Source organism: Rhipicephalus sanguineus, chromosome 5 (genome assembly GCF_013339695.2).
Source record: "Rhipicephalus sanguineus isolate Rsan-2018 chromosome 5, BIME_Rsan_1.4, whole genome shotgun sequence".
Classification (NCBI taxonomy): domain Eukaryota; kingdom Metazoa; phylum Arthropoda; class Arachnida; order Ixodida; family Ixodidae; genus Rhipicephalus; species Rhipicephalus sanguineus.
This window is the reverse complement of record NC_051180.1, coordinates 160,145,665-160,161,857: the sequence shown is the minus strand read 5'-3', so window position 1 is coordinate 160,161,857 and position 16,193 is coordinate 160,145,665. Positions and strand designations below refer to the sequence as shown.

The 16,193-nt window shown below is 43.5% G+C and overlaps 1 protein-coding gene across 2 annotated transcripts in view; it reads right to left on the bottom strand.

Moving 5' to 3' along the window:
• The window catches only part of LOC119394387 (ubiquitin carboxyl-terminal hydrolase 25), a 92,512-nt gene that overhangs the window by 51,253 nt on the left and 25,066 nt on the right, over positions 1–16,193 (bottom strand). For both annotated transcript variants that reach the window (XM_049415770.1, XM_037661684.2), the window contains exon 5: positions 3,521–3,776. In XM_049415770.1, coding sequence (XP_049271727.1) covers positions 3,521–3,776 — 256 coding nt within the window. The remainder of the gene's footprint in view (positions 1–3,520; positions 3,777–16,193) is intronic.

Here is a 16,193-nt window from a genome sequence, read left to right as displayed (position 1 = left end):
AAAACACAATACAGCATAGACCACTTATAACGTAAGTTGCCGGAGTTGCGTATAACCGAAACATTTTTGAAAGGCTGCATGCGTACAAAACATTACAAATAGGCAGCCGCGATTCCGACCATCGAGGCTTGTAACTGGGACGTAAGTTTGCATCCGCAGACCTGCAGTGCAGACATAACGAATGTAGGGGGAGAAAAAAAAAAATTTCCGGGCGCGTGCGCGATGTCGAAAACAGTGCTGACCACGAACAACCACTCAAGTGTTGCACACGCACGCCCTCATTTTCGTTGAAGGTGTAAGTCAGCCCTTCTACAGTGAAACCTCGGTGATACGATCACAGCTCATACGAATTTCGGGGTGATACAAATTTTTCGTTGGTCCCGGCCAAGGCCCATTGGCTGCAGTGTAATGGAGTGCGGTTGTTGCGAACAGATTTTCACCCAGCGACGCTTGATACGAACGTACGTTACCACCCAGGTACAAAAAGGTGCTGTCCGCGCTGTCGCGGAAGACGCACCAAGCACGTGCAAGCGCGGGAACGCAAGCGTGGGCATGCGCGACACACCGCCAAATCGTCAGAATCACGGTGTAAGAAAAACACTTTTCTTACGGTCAGAATAAACCTTCAGAGATGCGTCACAGCCTCTGAGAATGTGTGCGTGAATCTTTGAGGCCCTCATGTGCCTCCGTGTGCCTTCGCGTTGAGATTACAGAGGACATTAGCGCCATGCTTTTTTTTTTCTAACGTGTCGACGCGGGCTGCTGTCGTTGTACTGTGTTTACACGTACCTGCCTTGCGTATCAGATATCCTATGAAAGGTGGACGAGGACCGAAAGAAGGCGAGGACGGTCTTGCACGGCGAAGGAGTCAGGCCTCACAGTGTCAATATGCGCGAGCGTTGAGGTCGCACTTGTGCGGGCACCGCCGTAAATCTCCCAAAAGACATCCCCAACATCTCCACAATAACAAAATGATAACACAGGACCGTGGTTTTGTAATTTTGTGGCCTTGATCCATCGCGTCAAAGCGCTTCTTTAGTTACTTTTGCTGCAGTACTCCGGTGTCATGGAAAAAAGCGTACTAAAATTTGGAAGGGGCTACTGCTGTCGCGGGTGACAACGCACCTGATACGCGCGTACGGGCCGTATATTTACGAGTGCTGGTGGGATTGCCGACATCTAAAAACTTAACTGACAATCATTCAGGATTCTTCCAGACGCTGCGGCTCTGAAAAACAATAAATGAAAATGTACGCCAGCTTTCTTTGGTCGCATGCTAATTTTCCATGCTTTCTGGTGATACGAATTTCGCATGATACGAATATTTTTGCTGGTCCCGTGAGATTCGTATCACCGAGGTTTCACTGTAAATGCAACAAGTGCAAAATGTTTCGTTGACTTTGACTCGGCACCAAACCGCAACTTTGATAGTCCGCCGCCACTACCAAAGAGGCAACTAGCGCTCGTTAGGCCTAGTGTGTGGGTTGCAACTTGACATGCCATCTCGAGAAGCTTTCCCGAGACATGGAGATGGTGTGTAGAAGAGATCGCACTCGTGAGCTAAACAGAGCGAAGCACGCGTAAAACGAAGTTTCGATTCGCGGTCAGGAGAACAGCCGCAGCAACTATCCTGAAAAAGTCTTCCAAGCTTGTAAGTCCGCCTGCTGGTTGCAAAGGCAAAAGCTCAAGCGATCGCGTCTCATAAAGCATTGTCTCTTACAGGGGAATCAAGGTCACACGTGCGATATTTGCGCTCTACGACGGCGCAACTCTCCAACAGAAAACCGAAGGGACAAACAGCGGTAACGCGCACTTGATGCGGACACAGGTGCCCGTTCGTAGAGGAGCGCGCATGATGAGCGGCCGAAGCAAAGGGGGCAAAGGCTTCTTCTTCGCCTATGCAACCGGTCCCCCTCCTCCCACCACCCACCCACTTCTCCGAGAATTTGCCGGTAGCCACATTATAACCAGTGTTTCATCTCAGGATACTGCACAATAATCTGTATGCGTATACATGGAGTTCTATGGGAGGGTAAACGGGAGTCCGAAAAAACCACATTACAGCCAGTCCTGCACTGCAAGCGGTTACGTTGTAAATGGTCTAAGCTGTACAGGCTGCATTTCATTTTTGGATATAGCAGTGTACGGTGCTCGTGGATCGAAATTCAACAATTTGGGTCTAAATAATGCCCATACATTCGTTTCCGTCGTCCTCACTTACTGTTATAGTATCAGCAGAATTTCGACTGAAACACTTACGTCAGAACCGACATTACCTTTAGCCGCCACATTCACGGAGAAATGACACGGTTATTTGAGCTATTGCGCATACCAGACATAGTACTAAAAAATTTGCCATTGCATTTCAATGCACGAGCATCGTACATGCACTCATATTTTGTTTGGGGTTTACTCTTTCCAAGTTTTTCTACATGTGAAATTGTCAAAGAACTTCTGAAAACAGCACTAGGACGGGACAAAGAAAGAAGCGACAAGATGAAGCGCTTCACCTTGTTGCTTCTTTTTTGTCCCATCCTAACGCTGTTTTCAGATGTTCGGTATGTACCAACAAGTCTGCATTAATACTCTATATCAGTTGTCAAAGAAGTCAAAGTTCCACCACCAGGACAATACAATGAATGCGATCACAACGAATTGAATTGGAACGCTATACAAAGTAAAGCTAGCAGCTCCCTCCTTTAGCAACAAGCCTTGCTTAACGAAACGCTGGCATGAGCAAATGCGGCCACTGCAGCAAGCAAAGCGACCTTCGTGCTGTCGATCACTTCAACCAAACAGCGTGATGAGCAAAACGGTACCTACAAAATTATGAACCGTCTGCTATCCCTGTCAAGATTGGGCATGCACGACTGCACCTGGCCTATCAAAAGCATGCAGTTCCTTGGAAGAGCGTATGCTTGGGCGTGTTGGAACTGCACGTTCACTTTCATAGCACACCACAGGAACAAGGACTCAAAAGAAGGACGCAGACACAGCTGGGTCTCCGCCATTCTTTTCGCTCGTTGTGCTTACTGCACTCTAAAACAGTCAACACGCAGTTCCTGCTGGAGCCATCCCTAACAAGACCCGGGGCCACTCGCATAGTGGCCAGCAGGCTTCCTCTCTGCTTGAGCAGCAATTATCAGCCGCCCTCGCAACCTTTCACTCCATGATGTGTGGAGTGATATTACTGCCCTTTTACACTCAAACCTCAATATAACTAAAACGGATATACCAAATTATCGGTTATAACGAAGTAAATGAAGAATAGTCCTGTCATACAAACAGGGTTGTGAAGGCATGTTTATAACGAATTTTCGGATATAACGAAGTTATTTTCATGTCAGACGTGACTTTGTTATCATGAGGTTATAGTGTTATACAAAGCCTCACAGCAACGGCAAAAATTCATCTCAAGTGTCCGTATCGTTGCTATCACAATAAAATTTTCCCACTTTCAATCTGTTCCAGACACAACAAATATGATTTATCACAGCAGAGACATCGTTGCAAGGCGTACCTGAGATCCGCCGGCCCCTCCTGCCGTTCCGACGAAGGCATCTCGCAGGAGCTCGAGAGCCCGGCCAGGGTTGACGTACTTGCGTCGCGAGGCGGCCAGCAGCGCAAACAGGGCCCTCAGCTCCAGCATGAGACCCACGCTGCGCTGCTCCTGCAGCGGCCGACCGTCCCGCACAGATGCCTGGAGTGGCTCAAAGGCCAGCACCAGGCGCCGGAACATGGGCAGGTGGTACAGGGATTGGATCACAGCAGAGAACCTGGACACGGTTGAAGAGCATTGGAGACACCGTTGGAAGAAAAAAAAATGTGGGAACAGATAAGGACACAACGTGCCAAGTTTATTTTGTATTTCTGTCATTAGGTAAAGTGGCCTTTCTCCTTGACGGGTGCCCTGTAGCGGAAATGCTAGTTTTCAAAATTTACTTAAAGCGTAATGCAGGCAAAAATTCGGTCCTTGCTCCTGAAGGGCACACATACGACAAACAAGGAAAAACATAATTACAAAAAACAAAGAAAGAAACACCAGGCAAATATTACAAAAATACAATAAATACACACAGAGGAACACGGGAGATGTACGTCCCTTGCAAAGGGCCGGCGTTGGGTCGCCCTGGGCGTACGAGACAAAATGTGGCGAAAGCGTTCGGCGCACCCATATAGCCGCTTAAAACCGGCTTGACTTGGCTTGAAGTGTATAAGTAGGTGGCGGCAGAATCGCTGAATCGCTGGGCTAGAAATACTTTTTAGGCGGTTTACGGGGTACGGTTGGTACGGTAACCATAGAGTTTCCCACTAACTGTGAGAAACTCTATGGTAGTTTGTTCTCCGTGCTGGTTGTTGGTGTAGATTTTGACAGTGAGCTGTGTGCACTAGCGAGAACCGCCTCTGCCCGTGGTCGCATTGTGTAAGAGTGTTGTAGAAAGCGATTCATCTGCATGTCGTTGCCGTTTTGTTAGTTCTGCCAGTTCTACGATATCACCGTGTTCAGTGGACGCTTATGAGCGGAGGGAGCTTCTCCGCGGTGCTTAGCAGGTAACGCCAATCTCCCGAAATGTTGGCCGCCAAATCTATAAGCAATGATAACGAGCTGTACGAGCATGAAATAAAGGCCATGTGTTATGCGATTTGTGAATGTCTCTTTGATGCACAACTAGTGTTGTGGCGTGCGTGGATGTGTGGTAGAAGTGCGTGTGTTGCGTGATCGAGGATCGATCGCTATCAGTTGGACTGTCATTTGGGCGAATTACTTGGACCAACACGTTTATTTAAGCTTCGTCTTGAGTAACTGCGCGTGACAGATATGGAATGCGCAAGCTGGAAGCGACGGGATATGAACCGGCGTTCACCCGGCGTTATTGTCGAGTGGCTTAACATATATGCTGTCGCCGATTATGACAATCGGTTTTATAAGCAGTGCCTCTTTAGGTAGTTGTGTACAAATGAAAACGGAAATAAAATAGAAATCTTATTGTTAGGAGCATTGTCTAGCTTACATTCCCGACACCTAAACGTCTTTCTAAAAGTCAACATTGCCGCAACACAGTTGTGTCATGCGGTGAAGTGCACAAAGTATATTGCGGTGAAGCACACATAGTACGCGCGCGCGCGTGTGGGCCTTAATTATACACGCGCCGTCCTCTGTCTCATTAGTGGTGATGCGGCGGACAGCATCACCACCAACTCCAGCCTCTGTAATGAGCCCTTATCAATTTACTCTGTGAAAAAAAAATGTTACAAGCGATTGGCAAGGCAGTAATTCTTCTAATTTATTGCAGGATTAATTCAAAATTGTTGCATGACACCTTTAAAAAAGTGCGAAATGCCTATGACAGACTCCATGGGTACTCCAGATTTCGTGCCATCACATATATATGCTCCAAAATGTAAATGATTATTAACGAAGTATATACCCAGGCTAGGTATAGGAGATGATCATCTATATTTCATTAATTTTCTCTGAAAAGTAGTAGCTTATGGTTCACATTATTGCGTTCTTTCGAGTAATCAAGAAAAATAGCTATTGAAGAATGGTAAAAAATTATAGGTGCAGTTTGTCAAGGAAGCAAGTTGCGCTTTGCAAGAAATGATTTACGAAAGCCATGCGGTGCCAGAACTAAAAGCAAGGTGGTTTCAGGAAACTTATGGTGACCTGCGATGATAGCATGCGTTGAAGCATCTTACAGGGGCTGCTTGTTGGAAAGATGGGGTGGTAATTAGGCAAGTGCCTGTCATCAGATGGGGAGATGCATCATCAAATCTTTAAAAAATAGCTATGAAGGGGATGCTAAAAATTTCTTGAAGGAATTAACACAACGCAGTACTTATTAAAGCCTCCAATTTAATGAGGTTAGCACTGGGGCTAGCAGGTACCTTAAATGAGCTGGCAACTTTAGTAATACCCCTCATAGGTCAATAATTATTGGATTCACAGCATGCTATGGATGAGATAGGATTATGCAAATGGGGCAATTAGAAGTAATGAAATTATTGAATATACTTTGTTAATAATGCCTGGACAGTCCTAATGCAGAATGAGGTTTATATCAGGGTGAATTTACTTTTGCTAATGCTTCTGGTGGCATCATTGCAGTTTATATTCACTGGCTTCATGCACTGTATATCAAGCACCACTGATGACACTCTGGTTTTTGCAAAGTTATTGTACTGTTTAAAAAAAATAACATCAAGAAACTACATGCTTTCTTACAGTTTAATCAGGCATATAATTTAGACTCTTTAGTGAATTGTATAGGGGAGGTCTGTGTGCAGAATATCCATGGTAGTCATTTAACGCTCTGTTTGTTTGCGTAATGTTTGAAGCCTCTTTTTCTATTCAAAATTGCTACGGAGCAAGAAAAATCCAACACCAGAATTGGTACTTGGGTAAAGCAGGTAGTAAGAGCAAGCTCAATCACAAGCCGTTCAGGAGCACCCACTGAAGGAACTAATACCTATAGGGCAAAGCTTCCGGTGAACCAAGAAGGGGATGGGAGGGGGGTGCCGGTTAACGTTTCAAGAGGGCATCTCCTCACCATCATCCTACCCTAGCCACGAACTTGTACTGTCTACGTTTATCAGACTCCTACTAACACAAGACAGACTAGGTATAAAAGTTGCTTCTTTATTGCAAGATGGCACATCAGACCTTTTCAGAATTCTCTCACCGCAAGCCGTTAAGATTGCCTAAAAGCCTTTCCTTGTGCGGTGTCCCTTTTTTGTTCCCACACAGTTATCGCAAGCAAAAGTATGCAGCTTGTCACAGGCTAGCTGGTGCCACACAGGGATGGCTCCAGCCATCGTGATGTGTATTCCACTGGAGCTGTCAGACACTGTACATTCATGGTCTGGTGTGCTTGTTTAGGACTTTAAAGATGTAAACAGTGACCACTTCTGTTTTGTCCCTTGCACATTTGCACAAGAATTTGACACAGACGTTAGTTCTGGCAATACTGCCACAGGTGGTAAGAGGTACCTTGAAGTTGTAAACAGTGACTGCTTGTGTCACACACCTGCACAAGATTTTGACAGAGACGTTAGTTCTCGCAATCCTGCCACGGTGGTAAGAAGGTGTACAACCACAGGAACACCATGGCAAAGCAAGCTGAGGTTCATATTGAATATAATATTCCACTTGCAATACAATGGTAATTAAGTACTCTTGCATTCATTTGCAGTGTCAGGCATCACATCATTCTGCCTAACCCTGATCTCTTTTACCTATCGTCTACATAGTTTTCCAGGTTGGTGACAGTACAAAAAGAAAAAAATCTTTGTGGGAGCACCACATTTTAATCTCACAAGACTCCACTGAAGCACTTACAACATATGCGAACAGTGATATCCTAAATGTCCGCGCTTTTTGTGCTAACAAAGGTAAGCTGCTTGTTACCTTCGGCCTGTGATCTTACAGGAGCTTTAGCATATGCCCTGTTGTCATCTTGTGTCAACGATGCCACATACAATAAATAGTTCAACAAAGCTTATAACTCGGCAAGATGTACGTGCATATCTTCAGGGAGGTAATAAAATGCAGAAGTGACCACTCACGACAAGAAACACAGGATATGTGTTAACTTCCATCTATCTTTATTTGTGGCTTTGCCAGCAAATATGTAAGGGAACAGACACATGCGCAGTAGGGCAAGGTGCAACGTCACAGCCATTTAACATTAACAACCATCACAAGAGAATGCTCAAGAAACTTTCCTGCCTTTCCGAGTTTCAACAGATGGGTCACTAATACACACATCACTCCTTCCCCATCATGAAATGCTTCCAACAGTTCACATGCCATTCTCTCACCACCCGTGCCTCGAATCCTTACCTCATATTTATTCTCAACTGACATGCTCTGCCACTCATACAACAATAAGACAAATTTGCCTGTCCACTCTTAACAGCCTGTAAGTACACTCCTAAGAACTCCCCCCCCCCCCTCTTCCACCCTCCACCCTCCCATTGGTCATAGGCCAGATGGGTCATTATATTATTCACCTAGCTACACAACTGTGCTTGTCGAGCATGAATATATGTGAACCATACAGTTGCTTTGCAATAAGCAAATGTAGTACAAGTACAACACTCTCTATGAAGGCTTGGTTAAAATACTAGTTTTATGATCATGGCACAGAAGCGTGAACTGTTGGGCTAGTTGGTGAAACATGTTTTGAAATAAAAGAGTGAAAGCTTGTCGATGTAGCACATCGACGAGTTTTCGTTCTTCTATTCCAAATCATGGAACAAAAGCTTTCTCTAGGAAACACGTAAAGCCAACATGGAGAATTATACGCACCAGGAAAATTCCGACACTGCAAATATTCTATGGGTGTGCAAATATTCAATGATATAACACATCAAATTGAATACTGTCGTATTCGATTCAATAAGCATTATGTGTAAAACTGAATATTTTGTTAATATCTTATGAATGCTTTAAAATGTTAAATACACCAAAATAAACAGAAAACTTGTGTAAAAGTATGACAAATTTCATCCCTGCTGGTAGATTATAAGCACTCAACATGAGAGCTTATGTAGTGCAGCTGGCTACTTCGCTCTAGGAAAGTGATTTTACCAGCTATACAATGGCCACTTGCCCTTTCTTAAGAGTTCTGTGGATTCGAAGGGCATGATTATTTCCTAGAGATGCTGTATTTCTGTTTTTAAAATTTCTAGGAGTTCTTGTCTATACCTTAAATGGACAGGCAACCAAATTATAACGTACTTGTTTTTTTATTGCAATGGAAAGCTTACAATTCAGCTTACAATTCAGAGTGTCTAATCATGCAATGGCAACAGGGAAAAGGCGATGAATATTTTTTATCATATTTGTTGCCGATGGAGTCTTATACACAACACATGTTGCAAACAGTGGCCGACAGCTTCTGGTGTTATTTGCGCCAAGTTCTGCCATGACAGAGTGCATGTGCGAAATGCCTTTTAAACGTGGTGCATGCACCACTTCTCAGCATCAATTCCTTTTACTGCATAATAAGCAAAGAATTCGTGTGGATGTCTTTTACCTAGGGATTCCAAAATCATAGCGAATGTAATTTGGCATAGGCTGTAAAAGTTAACATTCAATCAGTCATACATTCTTACCTTTCTAGGCCAATTTTTGTTCATACCAAGTGAACAAGAAATGAGTTAGGAGCGACGGCGCATCATACGACACGTCGCCAGCCACCCCGACTCTCCCCATTTGGTTGGGCACCTTGTGTTCTCAGACACGGCTTTGGTTGCAGCAGTGCTGCTTCAGGACATTTTACGTTTGCGAGTTTTTGTTTTTTTCTAGTACTATTATTTTCTGTATCTGTGCCATATTTTTGTACCGTGTTTTCTGCCGCCATTTTGTCGGTGCAGCCTCCACATGAGACATAAAGGCTTGCACCTTAAAAAAGCAGGTGAACGTGCATATTTTTACTTTCCCTTTATGCCAATATTAAGGAGATAGCTAGCGGTACACGCAAACCAGTAAGCACAACATATAACATACCCCTATGGCTCAGTGTAGACTGCACTGCTAATTCATCACAACTATATGTGCTTTTTAACCTTAAGTATGAGGGCGACCTTTTTTTTTCAAAGCCCACTTGGTCGCAAATTTCAACCAAAATGAAATTCACAACTGTTTTATTTGGAACACTTACACATACTTTCCAGGTACCTCTAAACTGTCGTCACTCCAACTGAGACATTTATCATAGCGTGGCATAAACTTTACTCACAGTAAAGTTTATGCCACGCTGTGCAGACACTTCACTACGCAGATAACTATGTTACTTTAGGTACTTTACTATGCAGATAGGTCAAGCAAATACTTTACTATGCCCTCGCCTTTGGCTAGGGCATAGTAAAGTATCTGCTTGAAAGCTATTTTTCTTTACAGCAGAGTAAAGTTACAATAGAGCTGTTATGCTTGAGGTTTACCATATGTCGTAGATAGAACATTATCATCATGAACCAGCACACGCTCTCTTTGCCGTCTTCTTCCTCTTCTGCTTCGCTCCCAGAACAGGCGCGCCTATTTCTGCAGCACAGGGTGCCATAACTCGGATGGGCGAGAGAACGAGTATAGAGAGAAAGAAAGAGACAAACAGAGAGAAAGAAAGAAAAAGAGAGAAATTCTCGGCAAAAATATTTCTTGGCGAGGCAAGACTCAAATCCGCGGACCAACGAATAGAAGGAAAGCGTTGTCACCACTCGGCTATCCAGTCACGTTAGCAGAGCATAACATAGCCTTGTATAGTATATAGTATAGCAAGGGGGTGGGAAAGGGAAACTGAGGATGAGGAGCAGAGATGTGAGTGTAAGGAGAAAGGAAAGGAGGAGGGGAGAACGAGGACAGAGAGTGATGGGAATAGAAAGAAATAGGAAGAAGAGAAAGAGATTGAGAGAAAGGGAAGAGAAAAAAGGATAGAAGGTGAGGGGATGACTGCACAGAGCGAGCAAGAAAGGAAAAAAAGAGAGAAAAAGATAGAAAGACAAAGAAAAATAAACAGAGAGAGAGCAAGAGATACAAAGTCACAAAGAAAGAAGATAGAAAAAGAGAGAACAGCGAAAGGGCTGGGAAAGAGAGAGCTTAGAGGATAAAAGCTCACCAACTCTGCAGTGACCCTGCCTTGCACGTGAGAGCGGCGCTCATTTTTTTTTTCTCCTTTTTTTTTGAGGTCCTATCAGTTTTTTAATCGATTAAAGCCATAGTGAAAGTCTGACGTTGTGTGCAGACGTGTTGCACAGCACCTCTCGTACGTCCTCCGATCGTGCGAGGTAGCAGTTGTGAATTCCGAGCACACACTGGGCACACAAACATGCCTCGAACAATTAAGTCTCCCACTATGTGTGAAGTGCGTGGTGTCATTTGATTTCTGCATGCAGCAATACAGCCGAAATTCATCGTTGAATGAGTATTGTGTATGGTAAAGCCTTCATGAGTGACAGCAAAGTGTAGCAACAGTGCAGGAACATTGAAGCAGAATGTGTAGACAACAGTGAGCGGCATACAGAATTGGCTGAAAGGTGGCTGTCTTCAATGTGGGGGCCATAAAGAACGCTGGCACAACACCACAATAAATGCCTCAGTTGCAGTGGGGACTATGTACAGGGGCAACTGGAAAGTGTTATCTACATGTTCCAAACATAAGCGTCTTTAATTTCAGCTGTGGTTTTCACCTTGAACGAATTAGAACTTGAAAACAAACATAGCCCTCGTATGTTTAAAACAATTGCAGCAAGGCTGGTGATATGCAGCAACAAGCTTAGCCACGCCTTCATTGTCGTCCATTATGTGCGCACAATATAGGTAGTTTGGGGAGGCACAACTATTTGACTGACTACTGGGAAGCTAACTGGCAACCCTGGGCCAGTGTGGCTTTGGAAGATGGGCCCCACCTACGACGAACCACCCTTTTACAGCACAGCTGTTAAAGTCGAGGTTGGACCGTGTGCGTAGATAGAAAATGATCATCACCATGAACCAGCACGTGCCATCTTCGTCATCGCCGTCGCCTTCTTCCTCTTCTGCTTTTTTACCAGAAGACGCGTGCCGATTTGTCCGGCAAACGATGCATAACTTCATGAGCGAGAGAACTATAGCACAGAGAGAGAGAGAGGAAATAAACAGAAAAAAATAGAAGAAAGAGAAAAAAAATTTTTGGCGAAAAAGACATTTTGTCGAGGCGAGATTCGAACCAGTGAAACAACTATTTGAAGGCGAGCACTATAACCACTCGGCTATCCAGGCCCGCTTGCAGAGGAGAGCATAGCCTTGAATAGTATATGCAGTACAGCAAGGTTATTAGAAAGGGAAGTGAGGGTGAGAAGGAGAGAGGCTCTGAGGGTTTACCCAGGAGGGAAACGAAGATGGGAGAAACGAGTACAGAGAGAGAAAAAAATAGAAACAGACACATAGATAGAAAGGGAAGAAGAGACAGAGAAAAAGATAGAAGGCGAGAAACCGCGGCTACACATAGAGAGGAGGAGAGAGAGGAAAATAGAAACTGAGAAATAGAAAGGAACGCAACAGAGAAAAAAAAAGATAGAAGGCGACCAAAACAACTGCACAGAGAGAGGGAGACAACCAAAAGACATAGAAAGAAAAAGATAAAGAGAAAAACTAGAGTAAGCTAGGGAATAGAGAGAGAAGAACAACGGACAGAAATGCACCGAAGAACCAGACGGAGAAAGAGTTTTCAAGCAACAGAAGAAACAGATAGTAGGCGAGAGACCGACTATAGAGAGAGAGGGGGAGAGTGAAGAAATCAATAACAAATTAGTAAGGAATAGATGAAAACATAGAAGGTGACGAGACCCGACTACACTGAGACATATAGAGAAAACAAGGACACACCAAGACAGCTAAAGAGAAAAAAAAATAGGAAAGAAAAGGGAGAAAAAGGCAAGGAAAGAAATAACAGTTGGAATAATTATCCATTCCCTTTCTGGGGTGTGTGCAGCGTGTCTCTATGACATCCGAGACTCTATTTGATCCAATTTTCATTGATTTTATCAGGATAGCACTGTGAATACCGCTTAGCACACCACGGTGCAGGGGTGGAATCACTGCCGCACTAATCCTGTTCAGCAATTGTATAGTTCTTTGCATATTTTAGAGTGCTAATTTATTACTTCAGCTTGTTTTTAGTATCCTAACTACAAGATAAATATATAGTGTATGGTTTAGTTTTATTTGCGCAAACTTAAATGGAGCTGAATGTCTGTAATGCAGGTTAGCTGGTTTGATTGAGGCAGGGCCTCAGATCAGGAAAGGGACGAGGCAGTTTTCACACAGAAAAGTGGAACATTTAGAACAAAAGGAATGAAGAAAAAAGTAAGGAAAACAACCACAGTGAAATCACACATGTTACCAAACTACTAAGACAAGCAAGGCTTGCTAATTAAATGAAGTTCCGTTGAACATTCGAAACACAAGAGAAGAAATACATGCTCATGCACTGCCTTCACGATGATTATTTTTTTGTACATCTAATGCTGACGACATCGACACTTGTGAGCCAATACAAGCTTCACTTTAAAAAGGCATACTGTATTTCAAGCTTGATGAATGAAGCAGTGCGAACAATTAAATAATAGTTTGTGTAAAGCACGGCACGTACTGCGCGACTGAATATTGCTGTGCTTGGCATCACAGGTGATTCAAGAGGCCGACATTTTCTTCTGTCATATCTCCTTGCACTTCTCTCCCAGAGGAGGACGTGGCACTGTGATTTATGGAAAGGCCTAGAGTTACTCCGAAAAGGTTTAACCTCACCGCCTGATATTGCCATCACGTGATTTTTTGGAGATAAGGCTGCACAAAGAACGGATTGCATGCATTGGTCATGCGCTGATACGTACCTCCTCAGAAAACACAACACACCCTCAGGACGTCCTGAAATGACCAAAATATCCTTGTCCTGTAGGGTGTGCTGAGGACAACTGCAGGAATGCCTGATATACTTGAGTCCACAAAATGCAGTTTGATTGTGGAGGCCTCCGTGAGAGCACTATAAATAGTTCTTTGAACAGTGCAAGAGTGGAACACAGATTTGATGAATAAAACACGACACAGGTGCTGTGTCATGAATGTAATGCATGTATGTATATAAGTGTGTGTGTGTGTGTGTGTGTGTGTGTGTGTGTGTGTTTTGACAATACTGTAAGCCATCACAGGCTGTTACAGGGGTGGTAAAAGACATTATACAATACCATGCACAAAGACTGCAGTTTCAAATGTTGCTGAAAAACTCTTGCTCATTGACAATCAACAAATACACTGGAATCGAGCTTGTTTGGTTGCTAAGAACTTTATTGATAGTGCTGCAGAGCTTTCGCCGACCGGGCCTTAAGTCTCTCATGAGCTTGTTCCATTCGATAATTGTACGGTGCAGAACCTAAAGCTTTAATACATCAATTTTTATAGTATAGGGTAAAATAGCACATGGATGATAGATACGCAGTGACACTGGCTAGAGGGTGCATGTACGAGGTAAGATCTCTACGTTTAGTGTTTTAATATACAGCTTGTCCTGGAACTTCAAGCATGTGATTTCTCTGCACATAGACAGCGTCTGGAGGTTAGCCCTGTGAAGTAATACTGTGTGATCTGGTAGTATGAATAATAAAATCTGGCTGCCACTTGTTGCATCTGTTCTAGCTCATCAGCTAGCTTTTGACTGTATGGATCCCAGATTATACTAGCATACTCTAGAGTTTTCCACATTCCTGTTTTATAAGCTGTCAGCTTTGTTTCAGGTGTGGCATCTCTTAACTTTCACCTTAGAACACCCAGCTTGCATTCAGACAAAGCACAAATATTTTTAATATGCTTGTTGCAGGTTAGATTCTAAGTAATTGTAACACCCAGATATTTTATCTGACTTGATCACTTAACTTTTTTATGTTTTTTACACGTAAACGGCAGTGGCACTTTCTTATTTGATATCGACCAACAGGTAGTCTTGTTGAAACTGATTTTCATGTTCCATTTTTCACACAATTCGTCAACAGAACACAAAGCATCATTGAGCAAGACATGGTTAGCAACACTTTTTACCCCAGTGAATATCACAGTCATCCGCAAACAGTCTCACATCAACAGAAGAGTAAGCATGGAGTGGGTACATAAATGTTAATGGCAATATCACAAACCTAATATATACTAAAAAAAATACAAGGTGCAAAAATACAAAACTCTCAACATCAATGAGGAACATAAATAATATATAAGAGCATTTTAAAAATCAAGAGAAAGGTTAGTGACAAGATGGGCAAACCGATTGTGTTGTGTCAGCATTAACCACTTCTCCCGGTAACTTGTTCCACAATGAAAGAGCATGAGGAATTAAGGAATATTGATGCACGTTGAGGTGACTTAATGGTTGCCTAACTGTCTTGTTGTGATGAGTAATGATCAAAGCACGTGGACGGGGCAATTGTGTAACGTTCGGATGGTATTTTAAAGTGACCATGGTATAGTTGATAAATTAATTTTAATCGGGAGACTATTCTATGATGGAATAATGGAATATATGCAAATAGAATCATCATATTGCATCATGACTCCTGATGCAACACACACAACACACACACCACACACGCGCACGCACGCACGCACGCACACACACACACACCACACACACACACCACACACACAAACAACACACACGCACACCACACACACACACACACACACACACACACACACACACACACACACACACACCACACACACACAGTGCTGCGATCCTCTGCATATAAATTGACGTCGATTGAACAGATCAGTTGTGAGCTATTAAAGGACACCAGGTAAGAAAATGTTTATGATGCAATGCTACAACTATGTTTAAAACTGTTTCTATGCAGTTAATTCAAGCATAAGACATCTGTATAAGGTAAGATTTTTTTATTGCTACACATATACCACAGGGCTTGTTGCTGAGCTAGTTGGTTCATAACTTGAGGAAAAACTGTAATGACGCAAAGAAGACGGGGACGAAGCGAAGACACGAACAGACAGACACGGGCGCCACTTCCAACTGTTTATTCAGAAACCGCGCCGATTTATATACGTTGCCGAACAAGGTAACCCATAACAGAAATTGAGTCATCGCAGAACTAACAATTCATCATGAGCCATAAATACAGATACAAGGCATGCGCCGGAACTGCACTAACGCGATCGAACTATGAAAACATGCGAGCACCTATGAACACGTGCCAACCCTAGTGAGAGGCAAAATGAATAGCGCAAATAAAACTCTACATGTCTAAATGCTATCTTTCAAAAAGATAGCTTCTTTCTCGCTTAGATCGAGGGAAGGGGCACTAACACACTGGCTACCTGCCCTCTTTATAGAAACGCTTCAATTGTCTCCCTTCAGTGCGGCTGTTTGCTCTCCTAAGAAAACGTGGTTTGGACTGAAGTGTGGCGCACAACCACAGCGCTGCAGTGGTCAGCCAAGTGCCAGCCCATGTTGCTGCTAACCGCCAAGCGGTGCTCCCTTGCACGATCGTTGAAACACGGCGCATGCCTTGTATCTGTATTTATGGTCATGATGAATTGTTAGTTCTGCGATGACTCAATTTCTGTTATGGATTACCTTGTTCGGAACGTATATAAATCGGCGCGGGTTTCTGAGAATAAACAGTTGGAAGTGGGCGCCAGTGTCTGTCTG